The following is a 24,438-nucleotide window of genomic DNA, read 5'->3' on the forward strand; positions in this document are numbered from 1 at the left end:
TCATCACTGTAGTGAAATGAGTTCACGTAGCGGCCACTAGGCAGCAGTGTCATGCAAGCTGTGTTTGGCAGATTGGCTGAATCATATGGTTTGCTTTACTGCAGGCAGTTATTATGCATTTCATCAAATGGACTTAGATATATCACATTCTAATTAAATTAACAAAAATATAAAAATGAGACGTGTATATATATATATATATATATATATATATATATATATATATCACATATATAAATTGACATTATATATTACCGTTTAAAAGTTCAGGGTAAGATTGTTTTTATGAATGTTTTTTTGTTCTTTTTTTTTAAGCAAAGATGCATTAAATTAATCTAAAGTGACAGTAAATACTTTAGTTACAAAAACAATATTTCAAATAAATCCTGTTTTTTATTTTATTTCTATTTATCAAAGAATCCTGAAAAGTATTATGCAGCACAGCTTTTTTCAATACTAATAAATAAAAAAAATCAGCATATAAGAATGATTTCTGAAGGATCATGTGACACTGAAGACTGGAGTAACTGCTGCTGAAAATTCAGTTCTTCCATCACAGAAATAAATTACATTTGTAAACATAATAAAATAGAAAATGATTATTTTAGATTGCAATAGTATTTTACAGTATTACTGTTTTTATGGTATTTTAAATCAAATAAATGCAGCCTCGGTGAGCATAAGCAATCTCTTTATAAAAAAATTTGACCCCAAACATTTGAGCAATATCTTTGGGAATTAAATTCAATTTGAGATTTACTGCTAAATGCGTGTACCCCAGGTAACTGGTTACAGAGTATTTCACTAGTGTGCAGATTTTCTTGAGCAAGCCTATGTTAGAGCATTTTTTGAAAAGTACTGACCTAAAAGCAAGTACCTGTATTGCTTAGTTGGAAGTCCATTGTCTGGAACCAGGCGGTTTGAGCTGTGTGGGGCTGCTCTTATCTTGCCTGACACAAAGCACTATGGGAGTGGGCGGCTGCCCCATCAGCCTGAATGGCTCCACCTGAGCTCAATGTGAAGCAGTTTCATACTGTTACATTGTTAGACAACTGACTTTGTCCAGTGAATAATGTATGGTAAAAACAGAAACTGAGCTTAACTGAAAATATCCTATAATATGAGTTAGGATTCCTACTCAGTTTGAAATCCGTTATTTTTTACTTTAAATCTGTATTAAGATATGGATCAGCGTCTAGCTTCATCTAATCTTAATTAAATTACAATTTTTCTTTCCTCATCCCACATTTAATGTGAGTTTTCCATGTTTTCACACTGAAAGCTCTTAAGCACATCCAGCTGTTCTAAAGAGATGCTGGATTTAGGTGCCTGTATTGATTTTTGTTTTGCTTTGTTGCTTTTTATTTACCTTTTACATTTGGTCTTGATAGATTCAGTAGATAAGACCTCCACTGTGATGCGAAATCAATCGATGTGGCCTCTAGACGGAAGAATGTCTAATGTTATACGCATTTGCCAGGAACCTTCATGAGTTGTATATGTGCAGCTGGCTGAAAAAGAAACAAAGAAAGGAAATTGTCCATTGTATCAGATTGGATTTCTTGACCTTTGCAATCAAGGAGCACACAAACCATTAAATGCAGTTTACTCTCTCGCTTGACCTTTAAAACAGGGAAACACTAGAGCAGGGGTGCTCAGTCCTGCTCTTCGTTATCTACCTTCCTGCAGAGATCAGCTCTAGTTGTAATCAACACAATCTAAATAATCAAGGTTCATTTGAAAATTACATGCAGGTGTGCTGGAACAGTTTTTAAACTACATTTTGAATGCTTTTCCATCAAAACAACTGTAAAAGGCGTTGTCAGGGCCATTACCACCACAGAGGACTATACGTTTACATGCATAACATTTTCTGATAAGTCCATAATATGATCCTATTTGAATATTGCTGAATACATGCAATTTCGAATACACATTCTTTTCCTGCTATACATGCTTGTTCTTGATTATTATTCTGCATTTTAGATATTTTGACACCAATTTAATCAACTAATTAATTATCATTCATGTTTGCAATGATAACTAATTAGACCGCGATTAACTGCAAAATGTAGGCCACAGTGCTTGTTTAAAAGTTTGTATAAAAAAGTAATGAAAAAGCTTCTATATTAATTTTAAATTTCAAAACTTAATCTGGTCATAGGTCTCATTTTAATGTACTTACATGTCGCTTAAATGGGGGTTTAAAAGAAAATATTGTCGATAACCGTACTGACACTTAAGTTGACTTAACTTAAAAAAAAATTGAGGAAACCCGTTGCCTTAAAATTATTAAGTAAACTAAAAAAATAAGTTAAGTGAATTGTCAAGTTCACTTAACTTTTTAAAAAAAATATTATTTACTTAATTTTAAGGCAACGGGTTTCCTCGCTTTTTTTTTTTAAGTTAAGTCAACTTATCACAAATGTCTTCTTTATAGCTGAAATTAAAGTTGTTTTATAATTGACTAACTTTCCAACACTGACACTTTTATTTTCCTGTTTATTGCTATGAAGCTACTTTGAAACAATCTGTGTTGTATAAAGCGCTATATAAATAAATGTGACTTAAATAATATGACCAAGTTTTGATTAATAAATATTCTCGTACACTCACAAAATTCAGTAGGTGATCAGTTTTGTGGTCGGTCAGTGTGGGTTTTTTAATGGCAGAGTCGTAGCTATATGATTACATTGGCTGGCCTCAATCCTGTGTGTAGTCGTAGTTCTCCATTATATGATGCAGTGAGGGAGAGTGCAGCAGGGGGACTGTGTGTTGGTGGTGTGGGTGGGAGCTGCAGAGAGATAGGCTACATAAAGGAATCCCTGCCTACATCACAGTCAGGCACAGACCCACGCATGAATTGCGCAGTGCCCACTGCTGTACTGATCTCAGCTGATCCTCCTCCAGTCCTTGGGTGATAAGAGTGATGTAGTCATGATGATGCTGGGAATACAACCATAAAGCAATGTTTCTCAAAACAACAAGACATCAACTATCCTTTGATTTACAGATAGTTTTGTAATTTTTTTTTTTTACACAAAAATTGCTTTTAAATGTCCCTAATAAGTCGTTTATAAAATATTACGAAATTATTAGATGAGTAAATTATGTATTTTCTTACTAATTTCATTTCAACATCCCCTCCTTTCAATTAAAGTTTTTGTTTTCACGATATGTATTATTCCACAGATAAATATTAACTATTAAATATTACTAATTCGTACTTTTCTAGTGATTATGAATCTTTTAAGTCACACCCTTTTTTGCTTGAACAAATAGCATTCGAGCACAGGTTGTAAAAGAGAATTGGTTGATTGAACCTACAATTTCACTGGACAAGTCAGTTTAGAGCCTGAACGAAACTCATTTGTAAAGGAACTGAATGTACCTCATGTCTGGTTTGTGAGCGAGGGTTAATTTGCCGTCAGAATTGAAAAAAACATGTTTTTTGTTCAGTTCATCAAGTGAGTAATGTATCAAATAATTGTGTGAATAAAATGACTCATGACTGTACACAATTTAAATTACATAAAAAACAAATTTACACAATTTAAAAATTATATTACATTAATTTATTTTAGATTTATAATTACTATTTAATAACTCAATTAAGCTATTACTGCAGATTATTTTCTATAGCTTGTTTAAAGTAATATCCTCCTGATGAAAAAAAGAAAAGATAAAACAAAGAAAACATTGGTAAAACATAAGTTTTTCAGTAAACTTGTAGAGAGGAAAATCTTTAAAGGATAATGACTTGTTTTAGTGAGGCTTAGGGTTTTTACAGAATCGGTTCAATGAATGATTCAATGACTCGCTCATTGTCGCCACCTACCGGCGAACGATGTAAGCTGAAGAAAGTGAATGGATCTTTTTAGTGAACGGGGTACGGGGATTTAAAGATTCAGTTCATTGATATGAATCATAATCCTCCACTAAAGAGTGGGTTCAAGAATACAAACGTGTTTAAGGAACAGACTGTTCCTGACATCCCTTAGCGTCGCGCCAAACGTATTATTACGACAACAGCTAAATGTTGTAGTAAATGATCTCACGTCCACAGCTCTGTCCGCGTTCTGTGGTCATGCGAACGCTCCTATTATAACCAAGGAAGCTCTTCCGTCGCGTCGCGTCGCTCGCAGCTTAGAAGGTGAAAGAAGAAAGGCGGAGTCCGTTTGAATATCAAGCGCAGCGCAGTTCCAGTGACGAGGATGAACGCGTCCGGTGGATTCCCGCCACTCCGGCGGCTGCGCGTGGGCATCAGTGAGAGAGTTCCATATAAAAGCTCCCGCATCCTCCTCTGCCTCTGACACTCTCTGTTTGAATGATACAGTGTCTCCTCCTCCTGTGTTTTCTCGGAAACATTGTCCTGCAGTAGAAATTCAAATTCTCGTCTATGGTTCTGACTCAAGCTTCCAAAATGTCCCGGACCGATGAGGTGCACCGTATAACAGAGAATGTCTACAAGGTGAGTTTCACTATTATTTTATTAGGCAGCCTTATATCGTTTTATATTTCGATTTTTTTTTCTGCATTAATTATATTCTATGTTTTCCGTGCCAGATTTATTCATTCGTGGTGTAAACTTAATACAAAATTTAAATGTAAAGTTTTTATTTTTTAAAAGTTGCTTGCTGATGAATAAGTTGCTAAGGGATAGTTCACTCAGAAATGAACATTTTGTCATCATTTACTCAAACGTGCCACTTTCTTTTCTGGGGCACAAGCTGATATCGTAGGCAGTAAGTTATATGATGGATTTACAGCCTAGGTAATGTACATCACTTATATTGCTTTTTTATTATTTTTTATTTTTTTAAGTAATATAAGTGAATGGGGACTGAGACTCATTATGACAGAATTTAGATTTTGTAGTGAACTATCCCTTTAAATAATGCAAACGAGGCTCTTGTAATTAAAAGCAGAAATAGCTGGTTTCAGTGTAGAACCAGTTTAGCCAAATACTTGAATCTGTCCTGTAACTCACTGGGACATGTGAGTTTCGGGTGCCTAGTCTGATTTCATCACTTGTAGGCTATGTGTATAGAGAATAATAACATTTCAAGAGTTTACTTCTGTACATTTCCTCTAGTTCTTCGGTTTTGTAGTACCTTCATTTTTGGAATTTGTTAAAAGCTTAATAGATAACTGTGTTTGCCCTGGCTTTGAAGGTGTGAGTGTTTTTGTAACCATGGATTTGGTTTGTTCTAAATGAGTTCTCGGTTGGTAATGTGGTATGAAACTGATTGTCTAAAACAGATGGAGCATATCTGAGTCCCATCAGGAAAGAGTGACTAATGCACTTCCATGGATCCCCACTGCACACGCATACGAACATCCATTTACTTGTTTTCTCTGCCAGCATTTCCCTCGTGGAGCTCATGTCTCTTGTAGCGTACCTCTTTAAAACCACCTGACTCACCAAACTAGACCATGGTGGCTGCTGAGACTGACCCAGTGAAGCGTGTTAGTTCAATCCTGCAGACATCTGTTGAGGGATTTTAATATTTAGGCTGTTAATTCCAACCCATGGAGCTAATATGCTTGGCTAGAGAATGAAGGGACACTATTATTACTTGGACAGGGGCGGCGTTTTTCTGAGCTTTCAAGTTTTCTTTGGGGTCAGAGGAAAACTATGCAGGGAACAGAGTGTTTTTGCCAGAAACCATGCAGCAAATGTGCTTTTTTAAGGTGTTATTTTAATGTGATATGTGAAAATGAGACATCATGGCATATGCAAGACTTACATCCTATGCATATGGGATTACAAATATCATGCACATTATTAATCTATTTATTTTAGATTAAAAAGGGGAAGATTTTCTTTTACATTTTAAATTTCCTTTGACCTTTTTTCATTAAAAGTAAATAACATGAGGTAATAAAAATTGTATGTATTATCATTATATTAATATTAAAACAATATATACTATATATTTTTTCTATGTTATACAGTGAAACCATATATCTTCTTAATGTGTGCGCTAGCACAGTAGTATGATATGTATAGTATGGTATATGTTTGCAGGCTTTAGAAAACAAACAAACATGTGATTAGTCAAACATGTGCCTGTGTGTTAATAAGGAAATGGAAACCACATTTGACAGGAGTGCATACAGTAAGTAAACTAACAGGAATGTTGCTCTAACTTGGAAAGGCTCATGTGAGGTTGAAGTCAAAACAAGGTCATGATAATATCTGAAGAAGGAAGTTAACTGCCTTGTACTGTAAGTCTTTCTTTGAATGTGGAGATACATTTTTCATGAGCTTAGAAAAGTCATGTAACCAGGCAAAAGAAAAGCTTTAGTTTAATAACTGGGTGTTTCTTGACCACATAATCCTCCTTCAGGATTATTTTGCATGCATTAGTATTATCTTCTTGTCGAAGGCAGAAGTTTTAGAGTATTTACAGTGAAACCATTTCCAATATTATGACCTTTGATAAAACAAAAAAATTTAAATTTTCCTGTTGGATTGTACTTGATTGATTGTTTTAGGATTAACTAAAGACATCAAGCTTATGTATTTCCAATGTTCTCTCATAGATAGGATGATTGTAAGTAGGATGAAGCCATAGCATCGACTACCTCAAAACCTATATTAAGACACTTTAGAAAGAATCAGCGGTAGCCAGCTCAAAGAAAAATGAATGTAAACCTCTGTTAGGGATCATTATTTCAATGTCCTGTAGCGTTGGATCTCAAGTCATGACCAATGTTACCTCTAGCTTTGAGCATTGAGGTCGTTTTGTCCCTTCAGACTCTAAGTGGGAGGATATTCATTCGTCATTGGGTCTCTTGGCTTCTTTAGGCTCTGTGATTTGTATAATTATGGGTATTGTGAGGCCACAGTGGGGTTCTCTATTATACGAAATAAAGAGACAGCGGATGCAGCGGAGCGATAAACTGCACTCACAGATAGAAGAATGACGTAGTGGGCCATTTGACACTATCAGGCATCATCTTTCACATCAGCAGTTCTCAACTGGAGGGTCATGACCCAAAAATGCTGGTCTGTTCAGTCACAGAAGGCAGGACAAAAATGCAAATCATAAAATACAATGTAAGGTTTTCAAGTAATCCTAAAAACCTTGATTCGCTAGTTCAGATGTTTTAATTGAACTCTGCAGGGCTGTGGTCCTCCAGGAACTGGGTTTGACATTCCTGATCTATAGTACTGTGTTTTGAAATTTCCTGCAACTGGTTTTTAATATATGCTACTTGAACAGCTCATGAAGTTTAATGACTCAATCAACCAAATTTTATTACCCAAATTTTTGGTTTCGCTAAAAAAAAAAAATATTTTCAGTGCATTACTCGTATTTTGCCACAAATTCATCTGTTACTTAGTAGGAAGTAGTCAAATTGAACTAGTATTCTTTTTTTGCACATTGTTGGGCCTAAAGAATTTCAATCTTTGTTTGTGGTTTGTATGATAAACAATTTTGCTACTGTATTGGGTTGCTACTTGATGTCCAAAGTAAAAACTAGGTCCTTATGCAAATCTAGTTGAGAAATATGGTTTTATATTCATATAACTGGCAGCTTTGTCGTTTTAATGCTCATGTTTGTTGCATTTTCTACACTGCTTTTGGGTGAAAAATCTAAAAAAAATCAAGAATCTACAAAAATGTAAACCCGCTAAAATGTTTTCAGTAGAAATTCAGTACACTATTAAGTGTAGCAGAACTGTTTAATAAACAAACACTAAAGGTGCAAAGCATGTGTAGAGCTTGAATGACAGGCATGTCAGTTTTGTGGAAATCTGCCATTCTTTCAATGGAATTCTGTCGGCAATTCTTTGTCCAACTTCATGTGTGATTTTGGGAGTGTGTCGATATGTATGTTTGTGTGTACGCCTGGCAGCTTCTTAGTAATCCCACAGGACCCTGGGAGCTCAAATCCACCCGTCTGCACTTACGAGTGACTCAGCCTGCATCTGCCAGTGTGTGTGGGCAGTGTCTCACGGGCCAATGGAGTATGTGTGTCAGTACGTGCATGTGCCTCTGTCTGTGGGTAGTGTGTGTATGTGGGTAGTGTCTCACAGACCGAACGGTCTGATAGTGAGAATGTGCCTCTGCTGAAGCTTAGGGGTTGTGAGTGAGTTCAGCTTTGTGTGTGCCCACGGTGAGTAGGACAGTCAGACCTTGAAGATATTGTCATCTGTTGGAGGCAGTTACCTTCGTACCACGCTGCACTGCCCACACCTTGACCACATGTCCACGTTTGAACTGGCCTCTTATGGGCCGCTCTTCTGTTGATGTAGATATCAGCTGAATTATGCTAATGCATATTTTCTTAAAAGAGGAATATTTTTGTCCCTTTTCCCCGCCAAACAGATGGTGATAAGGGGGTAGTTCAGAAAAAACAATATTTAATTTGCTACAAATTTACTGTCAACAATCACCTTTAAGTCACATTTAATGACAACACAATTTTGTTGCCGCCCAGAGCAGTTATTTTGTTTGATGGATCTTTACCTTGTTCTAAAATCAACATTATCTCTGTGTGTGTTTGTTTTGTGTTCAGGTGTGTGTTCTCAACAAAATGAAGTGGATTTTAAGGGCGGGTTTTGGGTGAGGTCAATTGGCTTTTCTTTCATAAAGTGCATTTTGATTCATCCCAATTCATATGCATAGCAATTAGAAAAGCACAGTATTTGTCCCCTTGTGCCCTGGTTTTGGTTTTGTGCCCAAGTCCTAGTTTCAACTTTTCCTCTTATCTTAGTCCAAGTCATCTGGAGAGCCTTAAAAGAATATAGATGTCATTAAAAATCCGTCCTAAATAATTAGTTTTGTTTGTTTTTATGCTGTAAGCTGTCAGATAGAAGACAGATGGTAGCTTAACAGCATGTTGGGCGAAAGCTGTTGGACTGTGTGTTTGCGTCTGTGTTTTTGACTGTCTGTGTACCTCTAAAGGGAATGGGATTCTTAGTTGAGACAAGTGGATCATAACAGCTCCGTAAAGGGCAAAGCTTACGACTTTATGCAGAAACCTGGTACTTACAGATGGCTGCATTATGAGTGTGCCACCTTCCTTCATTATGCCATGTTTTATTCATTAATGTATGTCCTGCTTTCTGGACTCTTGCTGAATACCACAGTGTCCTCTGTTGTTGCTTTTTTACATTGAAAATACATTTTCACAGCGGTTGGTTCTAACAAGTAATGACAGGCACATGTATGTTAACCAGGACAATAAATTGGCTAATATTTCAATTATTCTGGATCAGTGTTAACAGTTTCTGATTGGCCAGTTAACAGAACTTGTCATTCTAAATAATATTAGTTCTACAAAAAACTCTAAATAAGTATTTATTTAAATTCAGCAGTTTTTTGAACTACTTATTTCATATTAATACATTGTATCATATATTTCATAATAACATAATTTATCAAATAACTCATGACTGAATTACTGACCTTTTTATGAATTATGAATTATGAATTACTGGCATCTACTTTATGACAAATTAAATGGTTAAGTCTAGTAATTCCATGTATAGGCTTAAGTGTCATTCACACCAAGGACAATAACTATAACGACAGTAACGATCATGTTTAGATCGAATTTTTCCAGCTGATGAATGATGAAAACATTGACAGCCAATCAAAAGCCATCCTGCATTGCTTGAGTATTTAAAGCAGCAGACGGAAAAACTGTAGTGCATGCTTATAATGAACAGAACATTATCTTGAGTTGGTATAGACACTAATATAGTTATCAGTTTTGGTGTCAAAAGGCTTTTAGTTAGCGCTCTAATGTAACATGAGATTGTGTTTTTGCTAGTGTGGTGTTGTGTTTAAAGCTAAGGGTTAGTAGTAACCAGATTAAAGAGTTCTATGTGTGCACCCAGATGAGAGAGACTTCACTGTTGTCTGTGTGATTTGTAGGTGAGAGGCAGGCCAGCTGTTTGAATGTCAGTGATGATGAAAGAGTGAATGAGAAAAAGAGGAGGCAAAGATTTTATTTTGCCAGCAGCACACCAGATTATTGTGTCCTCACAGGCACAAAATGTTTTTGTACTTTCACATAAAAATCACACAGATACACTCCTAAAGCACTGTGTGCTCTAATAAAACATTTGTGTGCTCTAATGAATTCTTTTATATTCATTTAGACTTGAATGGCCTCTAAAATCTGAGTGATTATAAAGGAATTTGTTAAAACAATGGCTTAAATAACATTTTGTACCTCTCACGGCAGCTTGATGTTGAAATCCACTCCAGTTTTAGTGATAGAAAATATCTAACGGTACAAAATGCTTAGATGTCTTAGTATTTTGGTCCTTAGATATGTCTTCAGTGCATCTCTTTTGACATTTATTTACAGGGCTGTGATATCTTTGTCTCAAACCCAAAGGTGATCTGTTTATGTGACAATTTTTTTGGTCCATCCCACCTCATTTCACTCTAATGTGAGCTAATGTGGTCGTTTGGCAGCCATGATGGATATAATGTGATTGAAGAGCGGTCTGTTTCTGTCATGCCTGTTATGAATAGACACTGGCAGGGCAAACATAGGGCCTACTACTGTCATCCCTGCCAGCAGAGTGGTTTGAGTGGGTACCAGTGTAAGAACGGAGGATGGAATTGGCAAGGAATGAGAGAAACCTATTACAATATCCCTGATGAACAAACGTGTCAGGTTACAGGGATGAGATTCTATATTTGTTTTGATCATCCCACCAATTGCAAAATCACCTTGCAAATGATGTGGTAGCTCTCTAGCAGAGTGAATCTCATATAAATTGTCAAGAAATGTCTGGGAATATTCATATTTCAGGCACAAATCAAAAGAAAAAAATAAAATTACATTTTGTATTCAATATATTGTTATACAACAAGACACAAGGGGGCAGGACAAGGGGAGCACGTGGCCAACACAAACAAAGACACAACCATGTGCTCAGGCACAAAATGAACAAAGACACATTAAACATAGACAGGACAGACAAGGCTGTCAGGGCAGGATCCTGACAGTACCCCCCCTCCAAAGGACGCCTCCAGGCGTCCATCCTGGGTGGAGGAGTCCAAGGAGGCACAAAGTTGTTCGGAGACCAAGAACGTACCAACTGGGGGGGTGGGTGGGCCATAACCCTTGGAAATCCAGGCCTGTCAGGAAACACAGGGGGTGGGATAAAGGCGGGAGCATAGTTGGTGACACCTCTCCCAAAAGCAACACCTTTCACAGGCGAGGGTTTCCTACTGGACTGGGTATTATGAGCGGACTCCAGGATCTTCTTAGTAGGCAATGTATGACTAGCAAGGGATTCTGAGGTGGCTTCAATGACCCGATTAGGGCTTTCTGGAAGGGCCTCTTGGGCCAGAACATGGATAGTTTCTGAGGGTATAGCATAAGACACAGGATTATTCTCAGTAGGCTTCTTGTAACTGACAAGATCTTTGGGGTTGGCCTCTAAAGATGTGACCAACCTGGCAGGGACCACTTCTGTAGCTGAAACAGAGTCAGGAGTGGGCTCTGGGGCTACAACAGGGATGTCTTTAGGAACCTCTGAACCAGATTCAAACCTTGACTCTGGTAGACCCTTGGGGGCTGTGAAGATTCCCTCCTGGGTCACAGGAATAGATTCAGGAACTGACTCCTCACTGCCCCTGGAGGTAGCTGCACTGTCCTCTGGGGCTGCAGGAACAGAGCCTTCTGGAACAGGTTCCTGGACTGGTACCGAAGCGGACTCTAACCCAAAACCCAGGAACGATTCTGGGAGTGGCCCTGGGATACACTCTGGCTGCTTCTGGACTGAGACCGGCTCTGAAACAGACTGTGGGGCTAATTCTGGGATGTCTTCTGGCTGTTCTTGGACTGGTAGTTGCTCTGAAGTGAACTCCTGAGTAGACTCCGAGGTGGACTTGGGTGGCTCCAGAGCCAGGGCTAACCCCAGCGTAACCACAGGAAAAGTAGCAAAGTCTGAAGCTGAAGCACACTCCAGGGCAGACTCCAATGACTCAGCGACTGGAGCAGATCCTGAGCCTGTGGCTGTGAGAGCTGGATGTTCGAGAATTGTCTCAGTGTCCTCCACGGACAAAATGGTGACAGTGGGCTGCTTGAGGTTGGCCTCACTGGCCATAACAGGAAGGACAAGCCGCTCAGGGATGATCTCTGTAATAGTGTCAAAACTAACAGGAACTGCCTCTTGGACTAGAGCAAAGTCTTGAAAAGGCTCGAGGGCTGAAACGGGAATGCCTCTCAGGGCTGCTGGCATGGGCTCAAAGGCGGACTCCGAAATGACTACAGTTGACTCAACTGGTTCTGGGAGAACTGGAGCAGAATTGACAGCCTCTGGGTTGGCAGACTTAGGGATGACTGGAACTGAGCCAACAGATTTAGAGGGAACTGTAGCATTCTTAACCAACTCAGGGAAGAGAGTAGATTTGCCCACCTCCGCAGTGACTGCAGTTGACTCAGCGGACACCGTGATGGCTACAGCATTCCGGACAGCCCTCTTCCGTCTTAACCGGCGTTTTAATGTGGGACTCAGAAGAGGAACCTGATCTTGATTTGATGAGGGAGGGACAGTGGGTTGGTCAGTGCAGGTGGGCGCTGGTGGTGAAAGAATTTGCCAGTCCTGGCGGTGATGCACATAGTTGGAGAAATTCCAGAAGTCCAAAATCCTTACTTGTTCCATTTCCCACTGAGGCAGTGGATTGTCCAGACAGAGGTTGAAGATATCCTTAAGGGCTGCATCCTGGTAATCAAGGCCCCTAGACATAGTCCAAAAGAATTGGGCAAAGGCCCTCACCTCCAGCCCCTGCTGACGAAGTGCTCCCAGTCCTCGCTGGCGAGCCAGTCTCTCCTGAGGATTTGCAGGGGGCAAGACCTTTAGACTCATTCTGCTGGGTCCTACTCTTTGGCTGGTTTGTAATGTCAGGGTTTGGCAAGGGAGGACCCAGACGCAGAATGAGCAGGGGGGTGATATTTATTGACAACACAGTCACAATACAAGAGAGGTGAGGTGGGGACACAGTTCAAACAACGGGTAGCTTGGTTGAGAGCACACAACTGGAACACAGGTTGGTCCGGGTTAAGACAGTTCCAGACTCTACCGCAACAGGGCAGGAGCTCAAGGAAGCAGAGGCTTGACACTTGGAGCAGTCGCAGAAGCACCAGAGTCAGCGTACAGGTCAGGAGAGTCAGCAACCAGGAAGTACATCGAGGGTGGGTCAGGGCAGGAACCACGCAACACACACACTGCAAGACAAGACAACAAGAAAGACGAACAAGAGCAACAAAACTGGCAAAACAAAATAAGGGAGGAAAAATATTCAATAACTAAATCACTAGAAAAACAAAAGAGAAACAAAAAATATAAAATAAATAGGAGTTCTAAAGAAGACCTAAACTAGCTATAAAAAAACAAAACTGCAATCTAGCAGGGAACTACTAAACTAGAAAGAAACAAACTAGAAAAGCCAAAATAAGGCTAGGGAAAAATATAACAAGAACTGTATCTTGACTAGCTCAAAAACTATCACAAAGAGAACTACAAGACCAGGATAGCTATAAAAAACAAAAGTAAAAAACAAAACTGCAATCTAGCAGGGAACTACTAAACTAGAAAGAAACAAAAACTAGAAAAGCCAAAATAAGGCTAGGGAAAAAATATAACAAGAACTGTATCTTGACTAGCTCAAAAACTATCACAAAGAGAACTACAGGACCAGGATAACCGGATACGCACAAAACAAACCAGCAAACACGAGAGGGAAAAGAGAGCACAATATAAAGGGAGCAGCACATAAGGATCAGGTGAACACACTCACGCAAACAAGGGCTAAACGAGGGGGCGTGGCAACAAGACACAAGGGGGCAGGACAAGGGGAGCACGTGGCCAACACAAACAAAGACACAACCATGTGCTCAGGCACAAAATGAACAAAGACACATTAAACATAGACAGGACAGACAAGGCTGTCAGGGCAGGATCCTGACATATATAGCCTATAGTGTCAAATTCTAGCTAGCCTACTGTAATGCAAAAAAAAATAAAAAATGAAATACCATAAATTAAAATAATATACTATACTAAAAATGATTAAATAATGATTATTATTAATCATATTGATAAATATATATCTACCATATATTTTTATGTATGTATGTATGTATATACAATACAATTGCACTGTCATGTAATGATAGTATTTGTTGTACTGAAATTAATTTAAGCTTATTTAAATTATAAACAGAATGGTTTTCATCACTAATTATATTACAGTATATTACAGTAGTACAAACTGAATTTAATTGAGAATTTAATTGTCATGAAAATTGTCATGTTTTTTTCTTCTAAAAAAAATAGAAGAAAAAAAATAATGACCTAAAATAGGCATGCAAAATAATTTATTATTATTATTATTTTATTATTATTATTAACTTATTTACTTAATTTTGGTGTCTTTCACAGTTAGAGAGGGCAAGAGGAGGAATACAGTAGAATGAGAGACACTGATTGAAGGTGAGAGGAAGGGGAACGGTTTGATGCATGTGGGTTTGAGACGGGAGGAGATAATTGGGAAATGCTGGAATCTTTGCTGTGACATTTCATTCGAGATCTCACGGGAGGGTACACCAGCAGAGAGATGAAACTGTGCAGGAACACACACACACACACACACACAGCCCCATTATATACATTCATTATACACAGACACATGCACATGCATCTCAGCCGTATTCATCTTTGTCTCCTTTCACTGAAATTGAAATCGTGATTCACTCATTTCTCATCTGTGTTTCTGTGAATGGATTAAGGTGTTGGGACGGAGGGGGACACGGTGTTCCTTCAGTCAAAGGTAACAAGCTCTAGCTACACAAACTCCCCCTCCTACTGCGATCAGATGGTACGATCCAAACGTGCAGGGAATAGGAATGCACTGTAGCAGAGAATAATGCGGGGGAATTCCGAAACAACCATATATGGGCAAGGAAGTCGTTCTCTCTCCATCTCACCTCTCCAAGCTCACTCTGAAGTGGGATGCACACAGTGCTGATGTTCACGGTGAACTCGCGCAGGCACACGTACACCCACGCACGCACACAGACAGGCTCATCTGAAATTGAAATTGGTAAGATGAGTGCCAGGGCGGCTTGTAGGAGTGAGACAGCTGTAACTAAATGACTTGCAGCATCCGCAGTGGACAAGCAAACATCTTGGTCCATGTGGGAAGATGGAGGCAGCCTCTGCAGAAAGCCCAGATGCCAGATCAGAGTCTTTTGTTGTTAGTGTCGTAGTGTAATAAAATGGTAAAACTGATCTCAAATCAGTGTTTTCTTGAAGCTTGGAGTTTTTATGAAGGAAGTGGTTAAATACCAATCCTTTAAAGTCATCAGCTGCAAATAGAAGCAAAAACAGATCTTTATGTGACATACATCTGAGTGAAATTATCGAAAAAGTGACATTAGTGAAAAAGAAAATATGTAAGGTGGGACTTGGTTCTGTCAATCAGTTGTTGAATGGATGGAGGCAATCAGCTGAATCCGAGTTTGCAAGATTGTCAGTTTTAAGAAAGAGGTGGGATTTTAGTGAGTGAAATTATTGGAGAGCATATGTCACCAGTCTTCACCAGAAGATCAAGTCATGACATTATGATGAGTAATTACAACCATATGTATGTATGAATTGTTCACAATAAAATCAATAACATGCATTTTTTAAAATACATAGGGTGAATTTTCTTTTCATACTAAATATCTTTGGAAAGAACATTATAATTATGTGTGTATGTATGTATATTTAAGGAAACATTTTGCATGATAAACAAGAATTTATGTGGTTTACAAAACATGAAGTTTCTGTTCATGAGATGTAGGAGGTATATTGCAATATAGCATATTGCTTTTACAGCCCTTAGAAAGAGCATGTGTGTTGCAAGCTGAAATGTGTTGTTTACAAGATGATCTTACAATATGTAAATTACACTGTTTCAGGGTGCAAGGGGTCTTTCTGAACAAGCGAAAGCGTGTCTAGCTGGAAAAATACATACAGTATTTAAAGTCAGGGTCACCATGAGCTTGTAGTTATTTAGCAAGTGAAACTTCCTGCCCACTTTTAGTTTGTTGTTCTCTATATACTTGCAGAATAATGGTAAAAAGTTGCACATTTGCTTCTTTGGAATTATAGCATGGTTTTAAAAATGTTTCATACAGTGTGACACAAGTGTCCAAAAGTTTCCAAAGGCCCATTGTATATCATTATAATAGGTGTATTAATTTCAGGTAATTTCCAGCATCGAACAGTCAAATTAATTGACAGTGCAATGCAGTGCTTTGAACAGAAGGTTAGCTGTTGAAAATCAACCCTGGCATTTGGGTTCAAAAACCTATTCAGACACACTGATTAATATACATCATCATTATCCATTTCCATACTCAATTGTCCTGAAGCTGTAGGACTCAAGAGCATTACATAATGCTTAACAGCAGGAAGTCTTCGCCATACTGCAACTTACATCAGTGGCCACATGGCTGCTTTAACCATGTTTTACTATGCATATTGAAGACAAAGATGAAAACGGCACTTTTGTTTAACCACCTGTCATTAAGGCATAGATTGTTATTGGAATGACACACACACACACACACACACACACACAGACAGACACAAGAGTTGATTGCATTCATCAATCTTTTCCAAGCTGTCCGAGACTGCAGCTGCATTAGTTTCACATCACAGGTTTGTGTTGTTGCAGGTTTATATAGCACCAAGTTTGTAGGTGTTGATGTATATGGGTGTGTTTGTGGCAAATGAGGCATGTTTACAACCCTGCTAGTTCTCCCATTTCTCAATGTATTACCATGACAAAGTGAAACTGTGTGCATGTGAATACAGAAAATCTTTTGAGGACTCATTTATATTCTCAAAGGCTCCTTATTTTTTTTTTTATTAAACTCGGTTTACTTGGTTTAGAACTCGGCATTCTAAGGGTAAAGTTCAATAAATGGCCACACATTTCTGCTGATATGGTTGGATATCTGTTAACAGACTGTTGAAATGGTGCTTCATTTGGTCCTCTTCACTATTTTTTAAATAAGGGAAAATATATACATTTATACATTTCCTTCGGTGACTGCCTGCATGATCTAATAAAACCTTTCATATTTAGTGCTGTACTTGATACTGTAATATGCGAGCGCACCTTCATTTCAGGGGAGCGTGAAATTCCCCCAGCTGTTTTTGAACGAGGTCCCACTGATAGAATATGCATCAATATGAAATATTGCTCATTAGTTAAGACTATTAATTATGTCCTAATGAACATGTCTGTAATGAAGTGCTGAAAAATGACATGGTAATCTGTGTTTAGTGACTGGCAGAGTCGCACTGAGATGAAAATGACACCTTATCGGGGGTTTGGTTGCTCTCGTTCATGCTTGTTAAACATAGATTGATTGCTGAGGGACTATTCAAGGAAAGAGAGTTTTCCCAGTGGAGTGTTTTTAATGCTTTTAATGATTAGATATTGGGTGGACATCAGCTTGGCACTGGTTCATGTATAATGCTGATTTCTCTAGGACAGAGCTCTCTGGAAACTGTTGGGGAGAGGAAAATAGTTTGGTTAAATTTATTGGTTTAGTGATTTTTAGTCTTTCCCATCCATATAGAATAGATGAGATTTTATTTGCAGTGCATTGCATTCTGGTCATGTTTAACCACAGCACTTAAGCGGGACATTATGATATTATACTGATACCATTAGTGGACATTAAAATGTGCAGAAAAGATCCACTTCAGCATTACGTTTTACCAAAACCTGACATGCAAAACGCACCGTGGTCGTTGTATGAATACCAGTCGTATAACTCACCTCATGAATGCGATCATGTGCTTTCATCTCACAAGAATGTGGTGCAGTGAGGTCTATCACACTATGTTTGTGTAATTCCTTCCTTGATGAAAACATGCCAGCTGTGTTTGCACCCAACCATGAATTTCTCCAATGCCTTTATTTCCTTCTCATCTCTTCTGTTGGTGTTTATTTTTTAGTCTGCATTTTCGCTTTCCTTTATAAGTATTTTATAATGAAGATTACTGCTGGACAGACTCCGCTGTATGATTGCATGCAGCAGATGAGGAATTACATAAGAAATAATTGTGAGTTGAGATGTTAGATAAGACGTGACAGAGAGAGAAAGACAAGGATGTTTATGAATGATTCATTTGGAGCTGATTTACTTGTCTGTTTCTGCTCTCATTATTCAGCTTATCAATATTGTTTTTAGCTTATATTTGTATATTCATTCAAGTATATATACTAATGATAAATATAGACTATTCCTCAAAAGTTTGGAGATTGTTACTAAAAAATCTAAATACATGCTGTTCTTTTGAAGCTTCTATTTATCAAAGAATCCAGAAATAAAATGTTTCTCAGTTTCCACAAAAATATTAAGCAGCACAACTGTTTTCAATATTGATAATAGGGAAGATAATAATAAATGTTTCTTGAGAAACAAATCAGCATATTATAATTATGTCTGAAGGATCAAGTGACACTGAAGACTGGCAAAGCTGACAAAATATTTAAAAAAATTGCTGTTTTTAACCAAAATATATATTTTAATATATATTATATTTTCATATTGGCAAATAAAACATTTGAAATTTAATTGCATGTTCTCTAAGGTTAAAAACTTTCAACTTTTTGGCACAATACATTTCTAAAGACTTTTGAATCACAGTTTGCATTGCAGCAACGCACAGATTGAAGAAGTCTGTCTTTGTCCTTATTTTCACTGGAAACCTGCTTTCATTGTAACTGGGGCACAGGGTGGGGGGATTTGGGATATACCCAAGCAATCAGTTTATCGTCAACCTTTATTGAGTTCATAAACACCTCCATTCCAATTCTGTTAAACCTAGAGTAGTAGAGACTTTCATTCATATAGCTTCATTCTCTCTCCACAGCTGCCACAGTATCTGTATTGTACAATGCATTGTTGTTGTTGTTTTTTTGTACATCCTCTGTTCTTCACCTTTCTTAGACTCTGTCTTTTTGAACCCTTCCTCTGTCCCTTATGCTGCCCTGTTATTTTCAAAGCCGTGATAAAGCGTCTAGAAAAAGGAACAACGTGACTCTGGGGAAAATGTTCTCAGAACAAATTTGTCAAGTCGAGATATAGCAAGGGATTTTACTCTGAATGGACCAGCAAAGCTCTTTTGAGAAGAGGAAGAGATCTCCTCAACGAGGAGCTTCAGCAGAATTGAATAGATTTTAAAGGGCTACTCTTAATGTTGGATTAGGTGAGTCAGGCAGTGGGTAGATCTCCACATACTCCCACAATCCTGTGCCCACCAGCAACAAAGGAACGGCAAATTCCAGCTGGCATGATGCCCTCCAAGTCCCACTAATGAGAATGTTCTGAAAGGTGGGGCGTGAGAGCTCTGGCTAGCTCTTTCTCTCTCTATCCATCTTTTCTTGGTATCTGCAAATGCACTGCATCTTCATAAACACACCTGTCCCCAAAAGACAAACACTTTATTTGTAATATAGACTTATAGAAACAAAAGTTCACTTCTTTAATTATCTGTTGGTCCCATTGGTGTTCTTGGTAGTGGTGAGAATATCTGCTAAATGGTGCTGTTGTGCTGACTTAAGTTGTGCTATTTCTGTTTCAGTCCATCATGGAGCAGTTCAACCCTTGCTTAAGGAACTTTGTTGCCATGGGGAAGACTTACGAGAAGGCCCTCTCCAGTGAGTACATCAGTGACTTGTTCATTATCACTCTTGCAGGCAATGAGCCAGCTCTTGTTTCATAGGTCTGCTTTAATTTGTGAGAAGAAATTGCTTGAAATTCATGCTTACTGAGAGCGCCACTCCTTGGTTGCATACACCTTTGTGACTAGCATCTGGGATTTGTTATTGCTAATATAAAAACTCAAATTCCTGCATAGAACTCTAGTAGAATGATGTTTAAATGTTTGTTGAATGTTTGTTAAGAATTAATGTTTTTGTTTGTGGGGAGGAAGACTTCCTGTTCTTTCGTAGTGATGATGTCTTAGAATGTTACATGTCTAAATCCATTTGCACCCTGAAACCCCCTAAACATCCATCCGGTTCATGCATGTTGCATCTCCAGAGCTGTTACATACATGTAACCAATGACAATCGATGATGTATTTCTGTTATGTGTGCGGACCTTCATATGTGTTTCCGAGATGTTGACTGGGCAAGGACAAGGACGTAGGCGTTTCGGAGCAAAAATATGCACTGGGAGGAAGGGAGAGTAAAATGGAACACAGGACAGGCGTAAATAGGCCAGAGAGAGCTTTGGGAGCAGACACAGTCCCACGGAGGGAGCGAAAAAGGGAACAGGGAAGATATATATTCAGGACAAGAATGATACATCACTATAAGGAGGACAGAGTATGGCGAATACAACGCTAGGCACAGGTATCTGGTGTTCAGGGCAACGATTAAATGTCCTATTCTGAATTTCCTCTTTCTTTCACAATACTTTATTCTGAGAATAACAATTTACTAACAATGTATAATTTTTAACATGTAACACTCTTGAAAAAAACTAACCAGGTACGATGCAACAAGACAACAAACAGTTTATCTGTGTAATGTATACCGAGACCTAATCGATCACAAAACGCTGCCAAGTACTACAGTTTCTACTACTTTTGTGCACATTCTAGTGTAAAACTTAAGAACACAAAGCTAGTATTTTCATGCTTTGGTTTCCTTTTGTTATTTAATATCCAATATAAAATCCGCTTCTAAACTTCCACAGTCTCTCCTCATTCATATTTGATGTTTAGTATGTATGAGGAGTAGTATTTCAGTCCAGTGAGATTTCAGTCTGGGTGAGGTTTATTTGGCGGGATGCCGTAGAAATAGAAAAAAACAACAACAGATTAAACAGATAAGTCGTAATCGTGGCTGGTTAGGAAAATTCGGATTAATATAAAATACAACTTTTAAATCACTAGTCCCTTTTATCAGTTAGGACACATTGTTAAGGTGTTTAACAGTTTAAAACAAATGCTAAACCAATGGTATTTTTATTATATTCAGGTAAATAATGCTGCCACATTGTCTGATCTCAAGGTATAATGTGTACGGAGTTCTTGTGTTCAGTTTAGCTCCACGGACAAGGCAGAAGCTTTAGGATGAGCATTGAATCCAACCCTCTACATTGCGAGTGATGCATATGCGACTAAATTTCACTCTGGGCGACTAAATGATGTCTAATATTAGCCACTGGCTAATAAATTCTCAGATTTTACTTGCCAGTGTGTGAGTGGGAGGTTAAGTATAAGATAAGAACAGATATATTTTCACTCTCCGTCAAGCGATCTGTGATTTTCTTTCAGTTCATCTCAATGGATGCGCAGCGCACCTGTGTTTCACGTAACGTAAACTCTAGTGTGAAGGCACACGACTCGCCGTCACTATGCTTTTTCACACACACAAAGAGAGATACAGAGCAAGAGAGTCTTACATACCAAGCAGAACTGACGCGCTATATGTAAACAACTTTTTTCCTTTGGAATTCCTCAGCTTTTAAGAACTGCCGGTTTGTCCGAGAGTGGGTGGAATTAATCTCATTGGCTGGCGCTCACCTATTATTGTCCTTTTTTGGAATTCAGCAAATCAATTCGCGAGAATGCGATGTGTGTGTAAAATAATATAAAATATATATAACATACATATAGATATAGAATATCAGTCTGGCAAGTAAACTAAAAAATTTACTAGCCAATTGCGATTCAATTGCCAAGGTGTCCGTAGAGGGTTGGAATCCCTGTAGAGTTGCACTGTGCCAAGTACTGCAGAGAACCAATCACTTTCCTCACCATTCCAGACTTCATCTAATATTTTATGAGGCAGAAAATACAAGAAAAAGACCAACGCTCTAGAGGATAGACCACAAGAGTGTGTGTATGTGTGCGAGAGTGTGAAGTCTGATAGATGGTTAAAAATAGACCCAACTCGAGTGAGATTTGCCTCCCATTCTTGCAGATCAGCCTTGGCTGCAGCTACGAAGGTTCGCAGAATCCATCATGGGGATTTGCTGGAGTTGTAAATATGCCAGGTCTTGCAGGCAGCAAAGTGGAAACCCTCCACAGTACCCACTAATGAATAGTGCAGATGGTGGCCACTGAGCATTTGCAAGATTTTGGGCTGCTTGGCAAATGCAAGAAACCAATAGTGAAATTAATAGATTGTTAAAATGTCATGGTACAAAAAAGAAATATTGGCTGCAATTGTTCAACAGTGGCTTGAGGACACAGGGATTTTGGAGGTCCATTTGCTTGCACTGAGAGTAGATAATTATGTTGAGATGTCTTGTGCATAAGCAGCTGTTAAGCCTAAAGTATCCCCCTCCTTTGCCTTTTCCTTGGAAGTGTTGGAGGACTCTTAGAAATGAAGGATTGAAAGGGTTAGGAGGTAAAAAAAAAAAATTAGAATAAGAATAAATAGTGACAAAAGACTTTAACATCTATATTCAGTGGATACTTCTGTCAGCAACTAAGATAGAGAATATCACACACAAACTTACAATGTGATAACGGTCTAGATTGGACTTCTCTGTGGTTTTTAACTTCAGATTGTCTCCTGTGGCTGATCAATGTTTCCTCAAAGATGGTTAGAGAGACTTTCTGGCCTATTTTTCAGACCTCTGTAATCCTCTTTCCTTCTGCTGCCTCTCTCGTTCCTTTACCCCTCACCACTCAGCCTAACCGCTGGAGCACCAAAGCCCCCAGATTTCCCCCTCTAATCCCTCACAACCAGGACGCACCTTATCCTGAGCCTAGGATTTGCGTGGACACTAGCAAATAAATCTATACATTCATACGTGATTGAGCTGCCATGGGTGTAGCCTTACCACCTCCACCCAAACACTCCCACTGCATTGAATTGGGATGGTCATATGGCATATTGAATTTGATGTGAACGTCAACGAGGCTCTTAGGGATAGAAGTACAACAGTCCGTTCAAAATGTAAAATACATGCACAAGTACATGTGGTAGAATGCAATTGTGTACTTTCACTATGCAATGAAATAGGTGTGCACCATTATTAAAATTCTCGTGCAGAATTGTGTAATTCTGATACAGATAAGTCGATATTAATTTTATGGCTGATATTAAATGGTACACTATTTTGTTTAAATCAATTATTTTAAATGCTACAAGTGGATTTAGGCATCACATTTCTGTACATTGTAATAAAAAATGGATATTGATTTTGAGATTTGCTAAAGATTACTGTGTTTTACAGTGTTGTTAAATTTTTTTATGATTAATGCCAAAGTTAGATGGTGACAAAAGTCATCTAAAATGTAAGAATAAAATTACTTTTCCAATTCTGGGCAATCCAGTATTGCAACAGATATAGAGCTTTCTTATAATTGCAGCATTTTGAAATGCAACAATGCATGAAGCAAATGTGCAAAGCAACAATTTTTCTTGTGTGCGTATTTCAAAACTCTCAAAAACATTAGTTGAGTATTAGATGTGATTCTACAACAAATTGGATGTACTTCTGTCCCTCACAGCCTTTCATATTTGCATCAAATTAAATATGCTGTGTTGATTTCTGATTTTAACAGTTTTAAAATGATGAATTCAAGGCAGAACTTGCTAACCTTTGCTAACCACTTGCTCAGTACCTTCTGGTTCTAAATTTCACTGTGTTCCAAGACACTTTGTGCTTCTTGGCACTGTCCCGCCTCACTAAACTGCAGCGATCCTCTGGCACCAAGAGAGCCTGATTGAGAGCCAGCCCTTCCCTACCATGGTGACGCAGAAGAGCCACAGCTGTCCCTGTGGTGGGACCTCACACAGAACGAGTGATTGCTCTCAGTAATGTGCTATCTGATGTGAATGTTAAGTTTCAGAGGGCATCAAGCTTTTTTTGTTTGTTTTTTATTTTAAAGTAACGGTAATTTTGCTATTCATCGCTCACCAGTCACAAGCTCCACCCCCACCTCCCCCCAGTTCTCTGGCCGAGCCATCATAGAACATATAGAGCTTAAAGCTTTCCCATCCACCACTCCTGTTTCCATAGATGCGGCACCTGTGGGTTGAGGGAAGCTTCGGGTTAGCACATTAGCACACTCCCAATTCTTATGTCCCCAATGCTTCCATGTTTCCAGGTGTGACATTTGCAGCAAAAGGCTACTTCGACGCACTGGTGCGGATGGGAGAGCTGTCCAGCGAGAGTCACGGCTCTAAGGATCTTGGTGAGTTATAGTCTGTAGCTGCAGTGCCTCCTGTGGTTGGGAGGGGGATTCCAAAAGAGAATAACTTGATGGTTTCAGTGTGAATGGCTTTGGATGAATGAGTACATAGTACAGCATATTTAAGACTGTATCTTTGGATATAACACACACTATCTTTGTACAAACGTATACACTCTGCAGATTCACTTGTTTGCTTATTGGTGGTTGGTTGCATTGTG

General features: G+C 38.5%; 1 protein-coding gene across 7 annotated transcripts in view; it reads left to right on the forward strand.

The window, feature by feature from the left end:
• Positions 1-4,198: 4,198 nt before the first annotated feature.
• The window catches only part of baiap2b (BAR/IMD domain containing adaptor protein 2b), a 52,335-nt gene continuing 32,095 nt past the window's right edge, over positions 4,199-24,438 (forward strand). For 2 of the 7 annotated variants that reach the window (XM_079388890.1, XM_079388891.1), the window contains exons 1-3: positions 4,312-4,471; positions 19,640-19,715; positions 24,134-24,220. In XM_079388890.1, coding sequence (XP_079245016.1) covers positions 4,400-4,471; positions 19,640-19,715; positions 24,134-24,220 — 235 coding nt within the window. In that variant the 5' untranslated portion in view covers positions 4,312-4,399. Of the gene's footprint in view, positions 4,472-19,639; positions 19,716-24,133; positions 24,235-24,438 lie in introns of all 7 variants that reach the window. The other 5 variants (XM_079388889.1, XM_079388895.1, XM_079388893.1 and 2 more) reach the window with 5 other exon arrangements.

Source organism: Barbus barbus (genome assembly GCF_936440315.1).
Source record: "Barbus barbus genome assembly, chromosome: 32".
In the NCBI taxonomy this organism is placed as follows: domain Eukaryota; kingdom Metazoa; phylum Chordata; class Actinopteri; order Cypriniformes; family Cyprinidae; genus Barbus; species Barbus barbus.